Source organism: Dioscorea cayenensis, chromosome 9 (assembly GCF_009730915.1).
Source record: "Dioscorea cayenensis subsp. rotundata cultivar TDr96_F1 chromosome 9, TDr96_F1_v2_PseudoChromosome.rev07_lg8_w22 25.fasta, whole genome shotgun sequence".
Lineage (NCBI taxonomy): Eukaryota > Viridiplantae > Streptophyta > Magnoliopsida > Dioscoreales > Dioscoreaceae > Dioscorea > Dioscorea cayenensis.
The window spans coordinates 2,610,953-2,629,535 of NC_052479.1; the positions used below are offsets into that span (position 1 = coordinate 2,610,953).

General features: G+C 33.3%; 1 protein-coding gene and 2 long non-coding RNA genes across 5 annotated transcripts; 1 reads left to right on the forward strand and 2 right to left on the reverse strand.

Moving 5' to 3' along the window:
- Nucleotides 1–1,250: 1,250 nt before the first annotated feature.
- On the reverse strand, nt 1,251–2,677 carry LOC120269102 (pentatricopeptide repeat-containing protein At2g40720-like). Its single transcript, XM_039276387.1, has 2 exons — nt 2,399–2,677; nt 1,251–2,090 (listed from the first exon to the last, which is right to left on the reverse strand). The coding sequence occupies exons 1-2, from the start codon at nt 2,675–2,677 to the stop codon at nt 1,251–1,253; spliced, it is 1,119 nt and encodes a 372-aa protein (XP_039132321.1).
- Nucleotides 2,678–10,020: 7,343 nt separating this feature from the next.
- LOC120269487 lies at nt 10,021–11,333 on the reverse strand. The gene is made up of 3 exons (XR_005539171.1): nt 10,941–11,333; nt 10,226–10,355; nt 10,021–10,142 (listed from the first exon to the last, which is right to left on the reverse strand). It is a non-coding gene; the product is annotated as an uncharacterized LOC120269487 (long non-coding RNA).
- A 1,521-nt stretch (nt 11,334–12,854) lies between these two features.
- LOC120268791 lies at nt 12,855–16,973 on the forward strand. Of its 3 annotated transcripts, none has more exons than XR_005539026.1 (5): nt 12,855–15,383; nt 15,475–15,656; nt 15,831–15,911; nt 16,380–16,484; nt 16,645–16,973. It is a non-coding gene; the product is annotated as an uncharacterized LOC120268791 (long non-coding RNA). The 3 variants fall into 3 exon arrangements; XR_005539027.1 differs by having other exon boundaries at nt 15,492–15,656; XR_005539025.1 differs by having other exon boundaries at nt 12,855–15,656.
- Nucleotides 16,974–18,583: the final 1,610 nt, after the last annotated feature.

An 18,583-nucleotide genomic window follows, 5' to 3' on the forward strand; every position in this document is an offset into this window, starting at 1 on the left:
CACGAAGATTCTTATTTTGATACCCATCACTGACTCCAAATATTAAGAAACCATCAGTACAAATAAACTATATTATTATTTTATTATTTTACTAAATAAATGACTATTATTTTGGGAGACCATAACTAACTGCTTTTTATTTTATTTAGAAAGGAGGAATTTTTATTTTTAAAAATAATTTTTGAATTTAAACTGTTAAAAAGTCACAATTTATCTCCATAATAAAATCCAACATTAGCTTTTATCTAGTTAATCAAATTCCTAATAAATTCAAAAAGCGGAATTGCCATTATAAAACAATATATAAAATTTTATTACTAACAAAAATGTAACAAAAACTATGGGCTGTTATTAGTATAATTGTTAAATTCTAAAATATATAATGAATAAATAAAAAGAAGAGAAAACTATGAGGCATTGAAAATTCATACATGTCCTTGTTTTGGTTCACATGGACATGAATGACATCAAACTCCCTCTCATTTTCAACCATAAATTAAAAATTTCGGCACATGAGACACAATTCAGGCATGAAATTTAAATAATACATTTCTATTAAATAATAAAGTTTCACTTTCTTTTAATCTTCAAATGAACCAATGATTAATTTATCTGCATTTTTATTCTGCAGAAATAAAACATCAAAGTCTCAATGAAAATATCATCATCATCATCATCATTATCATCACTAATCTCTCATTGTTCTTCTGAGATTTGTAAGAGTTTCGATGGATAATTAATCCAAGTGAAGACGATGAATCACTGGAATAAAACACTTGAACATTGTTGTTGATCTCAATCCAACTGCAACCTGGAATTTTCTTTGTTCCTTTTTGTCTTCAATTGCATCCTTAATTTGGCTGCTCTGTCTAATCAATCCCATTTCATTGAAGAAATTCAACAACTGGAGTATAACTCCCACTCTCTTCGGCTGTAGTTTTATTAGATGATCAGCTGCCAATTGACCGATCACTTTATTACGATGAATTCTGCAAGCACTTAACAAGCATAAGTAAACACTTTCATTCGTTCAATCGGCATTTGATTTATGAATTGGTAGGCTTCAGACAACCATCCAGCACGGCTGAACAGATCGACCATGTTCACATAGTGTTCCATTCTAGGAACAATGCTGTGATCTCTGAGCATACCGTCGAAAATTTTCATGCCTTGCTCGACTAACCCTGAATGGCTGCATGATGAGATTAATGAGAGGAAAGTAGTGTCGTCGGGAGATACTTTGTACCTCTTCATCTCTTCAAACAACTCTCGAATGCTACTAAACAATGTCCATGAGATCCATACCCCGCAATCACTGTATTCCAAGCTGCTAAATTTTTAAATGTCATTCGATCAAAGACTCTTCGAGCGTATCTCAAACAACCACATTTCATATACATGTCAAGAAGTGTATTTTCGACGAGAGCATCAGTTAGAACTTGATTTCTTACTTGATATCCATGAATCATCTTGCCTTTGGCCAATGCTGCCAAAGAGGAAACTGAAGCAAGAGAACTAGTTATTGAGATCGAGTCCGGGGTCAATCCCAGCTGAGATATTTTGGCTAGAACTTTGATGGAATCATCAACCATGCCATTCCTTCCATAACATGAGATCATAGAATTATAAACCACCAAATTCTTGTAAGCCATGTCACTGAGTACACATTCTGCTGATTTTGGCATGCCAAATTTGGCATACATGTCTATCAAACCACTTCCGACAAAAACATCAGCAGCAGTGCTGTTCTTGATGGTGAGTCCATGAAACTGATATCCGAGTTGCAGACATCCTAAGCTAGAACTAGCAGAGAGTGCACTTGCAATAACTGCTGAATCCGGCTTCAATCCCTTGGCCATCAATTGATGAAATAAACTCAAAGCATTATCGAATTTCTTGTTTTGACAAAAGCCTGAAATCATGGCGCCCCAAGCAACGATATCATGATCCTCATGTGAACTAAATAAAGCATCTGCAGCTTCGATGTCCCCATTTTTCAGGTACATTGTCATCAAAGAGCTCTGCACAATCATGCTCGTCAACACTGGCCTTTTAACCAACTCCCCGTGAATTGTCTTGCCAAGATCCTTCTAGACAAAACACTCCATGTCGAAAAGTAAATTCAACAATGTGATGCTATCCAGTCTCACACCTAAGAATCTCATCTGTTTATAGACATCCAACGCCTCATGAATGCAGGAATTCTGAAGGTACGCAGAGATCATCGAATTCCAGAGCTCTGTCTCATTGCTTTTTCACACCATGAAAAACCTTGCTAAGCATCATAAACTGATCCAAATTCCGCATACATTGTCAAAAGAGACGTACCAAACATAAGGATCAAATTCATGGCCCTTTTTATCACACAACAATGAACTCCTTGCCCAAAACTCACAACCTTCCCAGCTGAACAAGCCGACAAAACACTAGTAAAAGTTGAAGCCTGCATCACACAGCCTTTGTTCATCATGAGCACAAACAACTCCAAACTTGTCTCTGACAATCCATTGTAGCAAAATCCCCTGATCATTGCATTCCACAGCAACACATTCTTTTCCATGGCACGATCAAACACTTTGTATGCTTCCTTAACTAGACCCAACTTTGAGTATGCATCAATCAAAAGCTGTCTCAAGGATTTGCTCACCATCAAAAGCATTTCTGAATACGAAGGCATGAATCACCTTTGCTACACCGTAGATCCAACACTCAAGCCACTGCAAGCACCAAGAAGAATACAAAGAGAGAACGCGACTCAGGCTTAAAAACCCAACCACTGCATCCGAGACAACAAAGCCAATCCATCATGCAAGCGGCAGTGATGAAAGAAACCAGAAAGCATGGTATTCCACACAGCAACATCTCTTTGAGGCAATTGATCAAACACCTTGCCAGCACAATCAAAAAGAGCCACATTTAACATACAGATTGATGAGAGAGCTTGTAATATGGCAATCAAACTGGAGACCGAATTCAAGGATTCTAGCATGAAGCTTTTTGCCATTGTTCAAATCCAAATTAGCAGCAATGTCTTTGAGGATAGATGGTAGGGTGAATCTAGTGATCCTGTGAACTGGAACACTTGAGAACATCACACAAAAAAGGAATTGGATGGTGTTTCAGGCTCAGGATCATACACACTTGGACTTGAACATGATTTGTTAAATTCATCTGAGGGAAAACATGCAGAACAACACCAGATTGAACTAACTGACCTCCGTCTGTCTTACTGAATAGGACAAGAATGAAAAATACGAGAGTGGATAGGGATTGGTAATAAGAATAAAAGGTACAAATCATAGGAATGAAGATAATATTTCGATCGAACTCGAGGGTTTAATAAAAAAAGTGTTTATCATTTAAAAAATTACTTTTTATATCTTTTAACGAAACGAATGTATATTATATACCATAGTTAATCATATTTAAGGATAATTAATTTTTTAATTTATAAAATAATTTAAACAAAATTATTCATTTTAATTATTATAATTAAATATTTTAAATAAAATCTAATTTAATTATTATATGTTTTATTATAATTATTAAAGTAATTAATCTATTTAATTATTATCCAATTTAATTTTTATAATTAAATATTTAATTAAATAATATATTTTAACTATAATTTTATGAAAAATTAAAAATGAACAAAAATTTCTACTTTCTTAAAAATTTTTGAAGTATATTTTTAATTATGGGATTTAATTATGATTAATAAATGTTTAAATATTTTTTTATTTAATTATGATAATTAAATATTTTTAATGACATAAATTAATTTAATCAAGAAGTGATTTAATTATAGGATGTATTTAATTAAAAGAATGATTTAATTATAACATATATGGGATGTATTATAGAAATAATTTTTATGTATGTATTAAGGGTATAATGGTAATTAAAAGAGTAAAGAGAGGAATGCTCATGCCCTCCCAAATCGGGGGCATGAGCAATATGGTTTTTAGGGATGAAGTCCCCCTCAATCCCATCCCTCATCTCCTATTGGTGCATACCCAAAACATGGGTATGCATCAGAATGGGAGTGATCCCCATACCTTGGGGATCACTCCCTCAATCCAAACGGAGGCGAATGTATGCAAAAAGCTGGCCACTAAAAAAACCTGGCCTAACGACGAAAGCACGCCCACCACTTATACGCATCACGCGAGAGTCCGGCCTAATAACCGACGCGTACTCAAAGAAGTTTCATTATACGTGTTCGCGATATGAATCTGAGTTTAAATGGTGGACACGCCAAATGAAGACAACTCAAAGAACTCTATGCTAAGTCAGCAGAAACTTAAAGAGATTGATAGCTGGACCAATCAAAAGTCAAGAACCGGTTAAAAGTAGTTAAAGCAGTTAAGTTGTTAGTTACTTAAATGCAATAAAAACAAGTTGGTGTTCTTGTGAATATTTTTTTTTTTTTCCTTGCTTATTGAGTTGTGAATGGAATGCTCTTTTATAGAATGAAATGGGAAACAAGTATGGAAAAGAGATGGTTTCAATAAACAACTTCTACGGTTCGGAATGAATCATGTAATACATAACATTAAAAAAAATGTCATTTAAGTATTTGTATGTAATTGTATAATAATAATAAAAACCTCGGGTATACTTTCATTCTAAAAATTCCACCCAAAATAGGAATTATATTAGCTAAAAGCTTATTTAGATATCTACTTAAGTGACCAATTGGCACGCAGCATGTGGTTGCTTTGCTCAAGGTTGTTTTTAGTCTCACCTCTAGCCCAGGTCAGAGTAGCACTAGACTTGCTGAGGGCATGAGGGAGAGGTGGGGCGCCCCTTGTCGCCGCGAACCCCGCCCACCCTCCTTTCACCCTCTCTTCTCTCCACCCCAAAGGCCGCCCTCTCTCTCCTTTATACTACTCTACGCATCTCTCTCCCTCTTCCCTCCTCCTTCCTCCCTTTACTTCTCTTGTTTCCCTCCTTTCTCTTTACTACTCCTTTTACTTCTCTTTCTGCTCCTCCCTTCCCCTTTACTCTTTTTTTATTATTTAGGTTTTTAAATTTAGTTTATTTTTAGTCTCTATTTTTTAGAGTTTTTTTACTTTTTATTTTTTTCATTTTCTCTATAGTTTCCTCCTCCTCTCCCCTTTTAGTACGTAGGTAAAAAATTTTTTTAAAAATATCTCTTTCTCTCTATTTCTTTTCTTTTAGATTTTTAAATATAAATTTTTTTATATATATTTTATACTTATCTTCTTAAACATAATAATTTTTAAAAAATATTTAAAACTTATTATTTAATCTATTGATAATTTATAAATTACTCTATGTGGTATATATTTTTTTATTTCAAAAATCTATGTTTTAGTTTTTTTAGTTTTTATAAATTAGTTTACACAAAAATATAAAAATTATATTTTTAACTAAGTTTTTTTGTAAAATTTTTATTGTTAGGCTTGATTTTTTTATAAATTAAACTACAAAACAAATTAACACATAAATAAATTTTTAAAACAAAAATTTATAAATATTTTATTAATTATTCTTTTTATTATAATTCGCCCCCCCTACCCTAGAATTTCTGGCTCCGCCCCTGCTTGTAAGAGCCATATTTAATGATAGTTTGGTGCTTGTTCAATGAGCGCTCAGTGGTTTGAGTGTTCATTAAAAGTGCTCAAATAGTCGTTGAGCGTTTAATGGCCACTGAGTGCCAGAGAGTGGGTTATTCAGTGTTTTTAATTTTAAAATTAATTTTTAATATTCAAATAATTAACATGGACTCTTTGTTTTTTTGAAAAATGTAAACATTGTACAATAGTTATTTTCATTTTCATTTTTTAATTTTATTTTTATAAATATACTCATATTCTCAAACAAAACTTAAATTATTCTCCACTTATTCACCTTTAAATTTTATTAAATAAATATATTTTAATAAAATATATAATATAAATAGTTAAAATGATAACTAAAATAATTGTGGATCACATATTATAATATAACTATTTTGAAAAATAATTTAATGGGATGCTAAGATGGCATGTGTGTTAAACTCTATGATAGTATAACGATTAAAGTTGCCCTAAGCGATGGATATTTCTTTATCAAAATAGATTTTTTTGGGTCCACCCTGACATCAACCATCTTATCTTTTTGAGCTTCATGTGCAAAAAGAGCTACCATACCATTCTTTTCCAAGATTTATCCCTTCGCATTACTCTGCTACTATAGCGAGGGTGTTTTTTAGAGCACCTGCTATCTTAACTCGTATGATATCATTGAAATATACACTATAACAAAAAAATGCAATTTGTGACACATTTTTGCGACACACAAAATTTAAAATGTGTTGCAGATCACAATTTGCAACATAATCTGCGATACAACCAAATGTGTCGCGTTTCAGATGTAGCAAATTTTTACGACACTTTTGACATATGTGTCCAAACTTTTTGACACAAAACTAAAATGTTGCAAATTTTATCACAATTTATGGATGTTCTGTGACAATATTTGCCATTCAATTTGCAATGATATGCGACAATTGTTTGTGACACGTTTTGTGTGTCGCAACTTTTGTTGCAATTGCTTGAGACATTTTGCAACATTCTTTATGACACATTTTAATTGTTGCAAGACTTTATGTATTGCAAATTGCGTTGCAAATATGTGCTTTATGTATTGCAAATTGCGTTGCAAATATGTGAGACTTTTTGCAACAAATCTTGTGACCTATTTTGATTATTGCAAAACTTTTTATGTGTCTCAAATTGTGTTGCAAATGTGTGGGACTTTTTGCAACATAATCTACTACACATTTTGATTGTTGCAAATTGTGTCGCAAATTCTGTTGCAACTTTGTGAGATATTTTGCGACACATTTTTTTATTGTTGCAAAATTATGTCGCAAAATAATTATTCATAACTATGATTATTTGCAATAAATTTTGAAGCATTTTTTACAAACCTATTTTAAAACCTAATTTACAATCCTCAATAATAACTTTTATAATATTTTGCAAACTAAATATTCCGAACTATAAGTATCCACAATAACAATGCTATACAAAAATTTAATACTCAAAAATATCTAATACATACAAAATATAATAGTCCAAACATCTAATATAGCAATCGAAAATTAATTCAAAACATCACATTCACTTTGTTGCAATTTCATTGACATGCTGAGGCTGTTCAACGTCCTCTGAAGTGTGAGGGGCATGGGAAGCAGACTTCCCGGTCCCTCGGCAGCAGCATGAGAAGTACGAAGAGCTGTTTCAAAGTTTACCTGAATACCTTGAGATTCTAATAGAGAAATGATGTACTCGGGATCTCCGCTTCGCCTCCTTGTATGCTTTCTCTAAAAATTCCAGCTTTACTCATAACCTCTCGGGGCATAAAAAGGAACAAATTAGTCGAGTACTGGCGCAACACCGAGATTGCGAATGAGAATAATCAGAAGCTATCTTCTCAACAAGATTACCCATGCCATAACATTGATTTTTTTATACCCTGAATATGTCCCACCATAGTTTATCATCATCAATTTCTACCCTTGGCCTTCTCGAGCCAATATGTCTTGGTGAGCTTTGACAAATTTGTCCTGCATAATATAAAGTTTATCGTTAATTATATGTTATGATAAACAAATTATTAATTATTTAAGAATGACATTTAATTTTACACATACATGTGCTAATTGGGTACCTTGTTCATTCCAACTCCCATTATCCTTTTGATAAACTTCTTTAAAAGCCTCTACTATGGATACCTTATGCCCAATTTGGCTTCCTAAATATATATACATGTGTAAATAGTTAGCTACTAGAAAAATTTTAAATGTATATATTAAAAAAATGAGAAACTTACCAGTCTATCTCGATGTTCAATCATAGAGATGGAACCACCATGATAAATTGTCATAGATCCCTCGCTTTTCAGCTGCAGGCTCTTTTTATTCTTCTCACAATATTTTCTATATTTTTGCATTATTCCAAATCAATAGCAACCGCTCTCAAACATTGTGCCTAATCCATTCTAGTCTCTTTCGCTTCTCCCGAGCACGAGCTAGATTTCTCCGCAACCAGTCAGCAGCCTTCTTGTTAAACATTTTTTTCACTTCTCCGACATCATGTGGTTGCCAAGTAAAATGAGATTAAAATAGATAATTAAACTTATGAGAAGTTAATAAATTAAAAAAATAATTAAAAAAATACTTAAAAAGAGATATACCTGAAACTGCTGCTAATAACATAGGTAGCCATCATTGGACACTTCTTTCCATGTGTTCCAAGGTGTGGTGTAGTACTTCTTAAAATTTTTTTTTTCAAGATATCAAGCACATATTTCTTACTACAAAAAAAAAATCATTATAATGTTTAAATATATCAATAACGCCTATATAATAATAAAATAATAAATAAATTATCTTACTGTATGATTGACGGGATGATGAAGGATTTTTGCATCGTGCCACCATCATGTGCCTCTGTATCTTCCTGAGGGGATTCATCTGTTTATGAGTTAGAATCATCTTCAGTATTCATTTGAATACCATCGGGGGCCTCGTCAGTAGGTGGAACCTCATTGTTCGGAGGTGGGACATATTTTGGAATAAAGGCTCGTGTATCAACCTGTTGCGAGGAGCCTCGAGAACTGTCAGCTACATGAGCAATGAAGAATGAGACCCTGAGCTCGTAGTTCGCAGGGGATGTAGAGGTACTTTCCCAGTAGATGGACGGGAAGATGATGGAGTCAGAGAAGTAGTATTTCGCCTAGAATCATAATAAATAAATGATGCAACACGCTTTCGCCCCATTTCCTACAAATAAAACACATTCAAGTCCATTAAATATCATGTAAGATTGTCATTACTCATTATAGATAGAGAAAAAACTTTCAGTATCTAAATTTGAGAGAAAAATTAATGAAGATTGTTACTCTAAAAAGGACACGATAAATCTAGTGTCATACAAGTTCCAAACAAAAAAAATTGAAGATCCCACAATCAACTATATATGTTCACAGAGATTTAGATTAAGCTTCTAGAAACAACTTCAAAAACACTGAAACTCAATAAAAGACTAAACACCATGACAAATTTAAAACTTTCACAATTGTATTAACTAATGACCAGTGGAAAATAAAACTTTTCATATATATATATATATATATATATATTTAAGTGGCATTAAATTTTTTGGTGGTAAGATCAAGGAGTAAAACTTGAGAAGCTTCTTACCAATACTGGAGTCCTAGTTGCCTAGAAGCTTTAACTTCTCCTAATTCAGCTGTCATGAAAGAAACACCAGACAAACAAGATCAGAATTGCATGAATTTGTGGCCACCAAGTGAGATCTTAGAATTGCATAATATAAGAATTACTAACTAAATATGACAGTAAATCCTTCAGCAGATGCAGGGTTATTCACATCCCATTCTCCAAATTTAGGTAGTGGCCTGCCTTCTATCTCCTGCAAAGGCAAAGTGAAAAAAAAAAAAACCAAAGATACAAAAGACCAACAATTAGGTAAATAAGGGTATGAACAATTGGTATGTTATGATTGGATTCTTCCTATTATATCCAGGGAATAATGTGCTATAAATTTATCATTGTCTTTCATCATTTGAGAAAAATATAAATCAAACAAACAGATTCTCAAAAATTTGGAAGGAATGTTCATTGCATTTTGCCCAGTTATACGACATTGACCTCAATCAAGAATTAAATGTCAGGCTTTTTCAGAAGAATGATTGGTTCAGGCTTATATATATGTATCAATCAAGTGTTTCTTATTTTTCTTAATTTTGCATGATATATATTTAATTGCATGCAATCCTATTTAATTAATTTCATGTGCTTTACTGTACTTGTTAGGTGTATATGGATGTGCAGAAAAAACATCATGCATTAATTTCAAAAAAATTCAAGCAAATAAGGATAAAAAAAGAAAACCAATAACAACATCTTAATTCGTTCTACAAGGGAGAAAGCAAAACTGCATTATAGAAAATAAGCTCTAAATAATAATAAAAACCCAAAATAGATACACATATGACATGTTACGTTGCTCTAGCTATATAGCTGCCTGTTGTGAAGAGGGTTTGAACTAGTTTGACTGCAGCGAGTATTAGAGTGTCCCTTGATCGCTTCCTTTTTATTGCACCTAAATGTATAATAAAAGTATAAGAAATCAATTTTTGGAATAAATATTGGAAATGGTCAAAATTCTTGGAGGGATATGTATACCGAGCAGTCAACGGATTACTGGAAACTTTTCACCCAATTGTTTCAATTTTCCCTGAACATCGCCAAAGATCGCCTTTTGAGTGCCTAGAACTGATTTGGTAGTTTGAGCTTGACCTATCACCTCATCTATCTGTTGGCAATAATAACTTATGTTGTAAATATTCATTTAGATACATGCATGGTTGCTTGTAGGGATCATTACAATAATGAAACAATCAATATGATAATTGCTGCATAATCTTTCGTGCATGTAGAATGCATAGGTTTATTTGTGAAATTTAGTGGCTAAAAAATAAGTATGAAATAGGAAAAAAGAAAGATTAATTGATCTAGAATATCATTTAATCACAAAATTCACATCCAACTTCATGAGAGTAAATATTGGGACATTTAGTGGATCAGATAATGAGATTATTTAACTAGTTGAAAATGAGATGATGAAATCTTACAATGTCAGAAGCTGGTCCAAAATTCAATAAGCAAATCAGCAATTAACTGTGAATCAATTTCATGTTCTTTATTGTACTTGTTAGGTGTGTATGGATGTGTAGATAAACATCATGCATTAATTTCAAGAAATCCAAGCAAATAAGGAAAAAAAGAAAACCAATAACAACATCTTAATTCGTTCTACAAGGGAGAAAGAAAAACTGCATTACAGAAAATAAGCTTTAAATAATAAAAAAAAAAACCCCAAAATAGATACACATATGACCTGTTACGTTGCTCTAGCTATATAGCTACATGTTGTGAAGAGGGTTTGAACCAGTTGGAACTACTCTCTTATCTTCAAATGTGATATTGAGGGGAGATGGAATTGGTGCATTGTTTAATTCTTGATGATCAGTAGAATTGAGCAGAGAAGGAGCAACAACAAAGAAGGATTACTACTACAACCAACACATAGATAGCAACAATACCAGCCATATTTTGATTTCTAAGACAAGAAGGACGATAACGATGAACCATCAAAGAGAAGAAGAGTTATGGAAATGGCTCAACCTTGACTATATATATGATGCAGCTGGTTAATTTGGATGAGAGAATGGAGAATAGGTGAGACTTGTTGGATGCTATATATCTGATCTATAGAGAAAGCTAGACTAGTTTTAGCTACAAAGGAGAGTGTTAGAGAGTTAAAGAGAGGAGTGGAGAGAAGTTAATGGTCTGCTTGAAAAGCAACTACCAAAAGGCCTTTGCGGATTGACTAATTAATTAAATCCATATACTTAATGATAAACGAATTAATTTTTGGAGAAATTTTCAACACGTCATTTAGATGTACGTGTTGCTTTGAGAGTAAGTAATACAACCAATTTACTTGAATAAGTCCTGGTTCCTGGAATCTTATCCACCTTGGCTCACATCTGAAGCAAGCCAAGTGGAAAGCTAACAAATTGACTCATTATTGGCTGGGTTTTGTAAAACCAAGTCCATTGTGTCTAAAAAACCAGGCTTTGACTTATTTCACATGCATTTCCTTATAACAAGGGATATCTCAAGCCAAACTTTAATGTCTTGATTCATTGATTATGATTAGAAAATTATGTTTTAGTTATTTGAGAACATTTATATTCTTTTAGAAGATAAAAACAAAAGTTTGTGATAAAAAATGCACCAAACTAATGCCAGAGGTTAATCCATGCATGCATTGAGATTTGAGTGCAATGCAGATATTGGAAGAGATCTAATAAGAATGGAAACAAATAATAAGTGCACTTGTTTTCTACTCCATTGTATCATAATATGTTTAGAAGTGTTGAAATGCAATGCCATTTTGAAGGAAAAAAACTATTTGTGGTGAAGAAAATAAGATGAGCACCAATCATATAATCCTTTTGCTCTAAAGTTTCACAAGAAATCTCTAAATAATTAAAAAAAAATGTGGTTTGATATTCTTGATTACTTTTAGCAGTGATAGTCCTTGAAGGATTTTGAATCTTTTGATTATACAATATCCTAGCAATCTATTAACACCTTTTGGATATTATCTTAGACATAAGCGGCCTAAGTAATTTTTTTAAAAACTACCAAATACCAAATGTTCTAGATTACTTTGTTGTTTAATTATGTACTAAAAAAAATATTAAAACGAACTATTCCAATATAATCTCAATGACATTGAATAATCCCAAATGGTTTGTACAACCAATGGCTTTGTTGTGAATTTATTAGCTAAAAATACAAATTAAGCAACTGTAATTCACTAATCCCAAACAAGAACACTCTAAATTAATTACTCTCCACTATACTGAGCAAGTGATCTCAAGAATTCACTTAAGTTCACCAAATAAGTTTCAATTCAGTAAACAAATACCATGAAGTAGTAGATAAAAAAAATATATAACTAAAAACAGGAAGATAACTCGGGATTGTCTCTCCCCTGCCGTCGGTCAAAAGAGCCACTTCTCTCTTCTTTATTCCTCTCTTTTCTTCAGCTTTTCTCCCCACCTTTTATTTCTAACTTTCTAGCTCAGCATAACTAACTCCCCATCCCGTGTCTCTCCTTACAACCATTCGTCTATGTTGTCACCCCGTGATGAATCCCGTGAGGCATGTGTTTGCCTTACTCTCCCGGTCACTCGTTCACCAAGTCAGCTCATTATTCGCCTCCCCATTGGATGCTTGCATGTCGACCTCCTCTTTTGACTGTTCTGGCCTCTTGCGCTATATGCAAGGTTAGTTTAAACCCAACTCTTTTGGCACCTTTTGCTTAGCCATCACAACATTACCCTCACCCAACATCATTCAAGACCTTGTCCTCAAGGTCGAACTCAGGGTAAACTTGCGCTAGTTGAACACAATCCTCCCATGAGTTATCATGAGTGAGTCCCTGCCAATGTATCAAAACCTGTTGAATTGGTCGCCTATTGCGGAGAATCTGGCGAAGCTATAAAATGGCAAGCGGTTGTATCACCGGACCTGCCTCATTAAAAATGAATGGAAGACACTATGTCTCCGGTATAGTTGTAGCATCTCCTTCAAACTTTTTGGGTAGAGAGACATAAAACACCGGTGGATGTGAGAGTATTCCGGTAGCAGTAATTGATAAGCAACAGAGCCTATACTGTGAGTGATTTGAAATATACCGAAATACCTCATACCCAACTTTTGATTCTTGTGCAATGTAAGAGAATGTTGTCGGTACGGCTGTAATTTCACTAATATCCACTCACTAACAGCAAAAGAGATCTCAATTCTTTGTTTATCAGATAATTACTTCATTCTTGTCCTTGTTTTGAGTAAATTTTGTTGAAACTGTTATAGAATTTTGTCTCTAGAAGAAAGCAACTGAGCTAGCTCTGGAGGATCTCTATCATTCAAGTAATAAGAAAGTATTGTTGGAGGATCAAGGCCATACACAATTTGAAATGGAGTCATGCCAACACTCCTATGGAATGTTGAATTATACCAAATTTAGTCGTCTACTTGGCCCAATTATCACTCCTCCGGTTGATTCCTTTTTTTTGTTCACCGAAGTCTAGTCTCTCTCTCGCCGTCTACCAGTCTCTCTGTCACCATCTACTCGGTAGCCATCTCTTCTCGCAAAGGGTGTGAACGATGATATTTGTGTTGTTTTTTTTACTATTTTCCTTTTGTTTTCCTCTCGATTGGTTGTAATTTTTTTTCAGTGTTCCATTCTTGTTATTTCTTACAGATCTGCAAGGACATCAATTTTTTTTTTATTGATTCTAGTTATATGCAATCTTCTTACCATCATTTTCCCTCAATTTGCTTTCTCCTTAAGATTTTCAAAGGATGCGAAAGTGTGTGTAAATTTTTTTCAGGCTTTGTCTTCTGTCGTTCTTCTTGTTTCTTACAGATCTGCAAGAAAATCAAATTATATTTTTTTTATTGCTTCTGATTATCATTTAAATGAGCTTCATTTGTCTTTACTGTTGTCGCTGTCAATTCTAAGTTCAATACTGACTTCAATGTTGAGAACATTGAAAATCATTATCAAACTTTGAAATTGCGATATGTTGAGATAAAAAGGTGAGAGATCTCAATGGGGCAAGTTGGGATGATGCCATGAATACCATCACACTTGATTCTATGGTTGCTCTGACCTACGTCGAGGTAACATGGTTCACCTTTCATTAAAACAATATTATGGCGTATGCATGTACATGTGTACTTTGTTGTTAATGTCATTGTAATATAGGCTCACCGGCTGCCAAGGATTTTATAAACAAACCAATTGAACATTATAAAGCATTGAGGATTCTATGTGGTGAGGACAATGCAACGAGCGCGTATGCGACCTTTCTATACACTGATTTCAAGGATAAATCAGAGCACGAAGGCAACAATATGGAGAACTTTGATGAAGTCCCAGTTGAATAGCCAAGCGATGATGATGCTGATGCGAACTCTTCCCTACTTGTTGTTGGTAGCCCCGCCACATCATCTGCACAAAGGTCACAATGTTCAAGTAGGGGTTCAAAGAACCCTTCTATGATGGGTGATCTCATTATTGTAGTAGGAGAAATGGCATCTGCCATTAAGAACCCCACCTACTGAATGGAGACCTTGTATGCAAAGGTTATGGAGGTTGATGTTTTTCAAAAGAAGGAACTTGTTAAGGTGTTTGATTATCTGCAGCTTTGTGAGAATGAGGCAAGAGGATTCCTAGTGAAGGATATGGAACTCAGGAAGGATTGGATTGAAAAATTTCTATCTAGGATGGATTGATTCAGCATTTACAATGCTTGGGCCTCTTAACTAGATCCTGCTTCTACTACCTAGTTATTTTATTGTATGTCCCTACATTTCATGCATCATGACTCTTATGTTTTGTTATAGGGTGACCTAGCAATGGACATCTTGTTGTGGTTCCATCCTTTTATGCATTTCATTTGTTTTGGCTTTTTGCATTTTATGTTGTTGACATGTGTATGTTTGTCGAAACCTACTTTTATTTCTGTTGCTATGCTAGGTTTGGATATTTTTGTGTTTGTCACTAACATGGCTATCTTTCTTTTGTTTTTGTTTGAATTTCAGGTTATGATATAATGGCAATGATGAAAAGCAAATTGTGACATTGCACTGAGGCACAATCTCGTATTATGGGACAAAATCCAAATTGGGGCACTGGTAGGGCAAAATGACGGGCATTTCGCTGCCAATCTTTTGCAGCCATTACGTATCTGATTTGGTAATTGGGTTTCCTATGCATTTTTCAAATTTTGGAATGTATGGACATATTTTTTTTATATGATTATTTGTTTTAAACTGATTTACACAAGTGTGGCGAGGCAATTAGAAGGTACATGATGCCACCATTGCAGCCACCTTGTATAGTTTCTGGTCGCTTCGGTTGTTTTCACAAATAAAACAGTGCAAATGAATGTGCTTATTATCACTCTTGCTATTACCTGAGCCATGCCAAGAATACAGGACTTGCTTTGGTTCAACACCAGTCAGACATGTAAGTATTTATCTTCTTATCTCTTCGTGTTCTGATAAAATGCAGGGTTTGTATTGACAATAAAGCTTGTGATTATGTAACTATTATTAGAGTAGTGCTTGAAAGTTGAAACCTCATCAGAAAACATATATATATATATATATATATATAAGTTGAATATTTTGTTTCTAATAGGTGGAACCGTGGAAAGGTTGAACAAACATGAGCTCCTGCTAAAAATTTTGCAGCTACTTACTGATCTGAATCATCCTTGAGGTATGTGTAGTTCTCAATGACTTTGAAATACAACATTGTTAAAGCCAAGGCATGGTCTCATAACACCATGAAAGATGGTCTCATGAAGAACCTTCTCTCTGGTCTTATGAAAGGAAAGATGAGCAATGCCTTTATAGGAATGTAACTAAAATCATAACATTGAGAGGAGACTTCATAACATAATATTTGATGGCAGAGATTATGTTAGAAAAATTAGTGCTAAGAGTAGCAGTAATGAATTGTGATGACAAGTACACCATGGTTATTTTGAAAACAAAGAATAGACCCAAACTCATGTTCAATATCGTTTGCAATCTGATTGACAAGAAATATGTTGTATTTCATGTGATCGTTGAAGATTGTGATATTGAAGTTTTTCAGGTATATATATATGTGTGTGTGTGTTGTTATATTGCTTAATATATGTTTTATTTTGGATATATAAGATTTAATTGCAATTACTTGTAGGAGACGTTTATGAGGCATGTGGATGGGTTCCCTTTGAGGTTTAAAGGGGGAAAAAGACGTTTGGAACAATGCCTTGAGGCAGCATCAGAGAAACGACCAACAGAGGTCTTTACTCAATTTTTATTTTCTTGAATGTTACTTCATTCATAATCATACGTTCATAACATCCTTGTATTGTGAACTTGGATCAAATTCATATTCTCTGTTCTTAATAATTTTTCATAGTATGATGAAATGTGAAATGAAATATTTCTCCTTTCCGAAGGTACTACAAATATAGTTGCTCAGCCAAGACAACGTTGGTCTTCTATTCAAACCTCTGAGTATATTTTGGAAAACTGGGTTACAGACTTGAAGATCAGAAGAGCAGAGATCTCGAATGAAATCGGCATAGCAATAAATACCTTAAAAACAGTGTAATATAGCTTTGGAATATTTTGCATATTCATTTATGTGATGTAATTTAACTTTGGAATATTTTGCATATTGGAGGGTGTAATATATCTTGTTTATAACGCTAATTTTTTGTGGGCGTTAACATTACTGTATGGGTGATTAAAAGGTTTGTTAAAAAAGTTTGATAGATGATATTTACTAAGGACTGATTTTTTTTTTCTTAAAAATGTATAGGTTGGAAGTTTCCTCTTGTGATTACCTTTTGCAAGTTCATTATATATATATATATATATATTTAATTTGATAATATTTTGTAAAATTGGATATATAACTTGTACTTAGATAAAAGTTAAAAAAAAAATAAATTAGTAGAAACATATAAAATAATGGTGACAAAAATATAAAACACATATAATTGGCAGATCATATTGTAAAAAGTAATAATTAAAAAAATTATTTCAAAGCAATTATAATTTAAAGATCATATTGTTAAAAACAAAAAAATTTAAAAAAAGTATAAGTCTTATACGTGCCTTAATTTTGGGGTTATAAGAAAAGAAAACAAAATTAATTCAATTAAAAATAGTAGAGTTAAAATTAACCCAATTTATCATTATAAAACTATAATGTTTTGTAGCTAAGTAATTAACATTATAATATGTTAATAACCAAAATTACATTTTAAAAGCATTTATAACCTATATAACAAAAATGGGGTAACCTCACCCTTATCCCGAAGTGGTGATCATAACCCCACTTTGGTGTTACCAAACACAAGGAACTACTGAAGTGAACTATTCCAGATTTTCATTTCCACCATACAAACACCTGAAGTGGTTACTGAAATGACAATTTCCTTTCCAACCAAACAGATGAAAGTCAAGACTTCCAACTGAAATTCATACTTCTACCGAAGTGATGTTTTCAGACTTCCCACACTTCGGTTACTTACTTCCTAACCAAACACGGCCTAAGCATGCATAAGTTCTTAATAATCCCGCATGCCCTCCTATTGGAGTACTGTGATACTCATATAGTAATTGATTTTTGAGAGTAGAATCATATGGAACAACTATTTTATTCTTCCACAATAAGTTTTGGTGCCAAAAAAAAATTACTGTCATCAAAGATGCCATCTTGTAATTCTGTGATTTTTTTCAAACAAAAATGAATCTTCTTATATCTGAGATAATAAGGTGCACTGCATAGTTGAAAAAGACATCAAAAAACTTTTGGATAGTGCATCAACTCCGATATTCTCCTAACTAGGCTTGTATTCAATTTTAAAGTCATACCCAAGTAATTTTAACAGCCAATGTTGTTGTTCTGGTGTCTGTATTTTCTACTGCCACAAATGTTTTAATGCCTCCTGATCTGTCCTGATGATAAATTGGTGTCCTAGTAAATAATGTCTAAACTTACGGACTACTTCAGTCACAACATATAGCTCCCTCACATAAGTTGATTGTTGTTGCATTCTTGGAGTTAATTCCATTAAAAAAATAAGAAATGGGATGATGTTGTTGGAGAAATCAGGCAATTGCAATACTGGAGCTGATACTACAACAATTTTCAGTTTCTCAAAAGCTAATTGAAAATGTTCTGTCAACTGAAAATTATCTTTTTGAGAAGATTAGTCAGAGGGTGAGAAATATTGGTATAATGGTGAATAAATCTTCCATAGTATCCACTAATGCCACTCCTCAGCTGTTTCAAATAAGCTAGCATTGGCCATCTGATAATTGCTGCAATTTTCTTAGGGTCCATTTGCACTTTAGCAGCCCATATCACATGACCCAAGTGCTCTA

Bases quoted from the DNA above. Each gene is read 5' to 3' on its own strand.
- LOC120269102 (XM_039276387.1), bottom strand. From the start codon at position 2,677: ATGCCTTCGTATTCAGAAATGCTTTTGATGGTGAGCAAATCCTTGAGA. The intron at 2,091-2,398 runs GTTGTGAGTTTT...TGTTTTGTCTAG, and splicing joins CGGCTTGTTCAGCTGGGAAG to AAGGATCTTGGCAAGACAAT.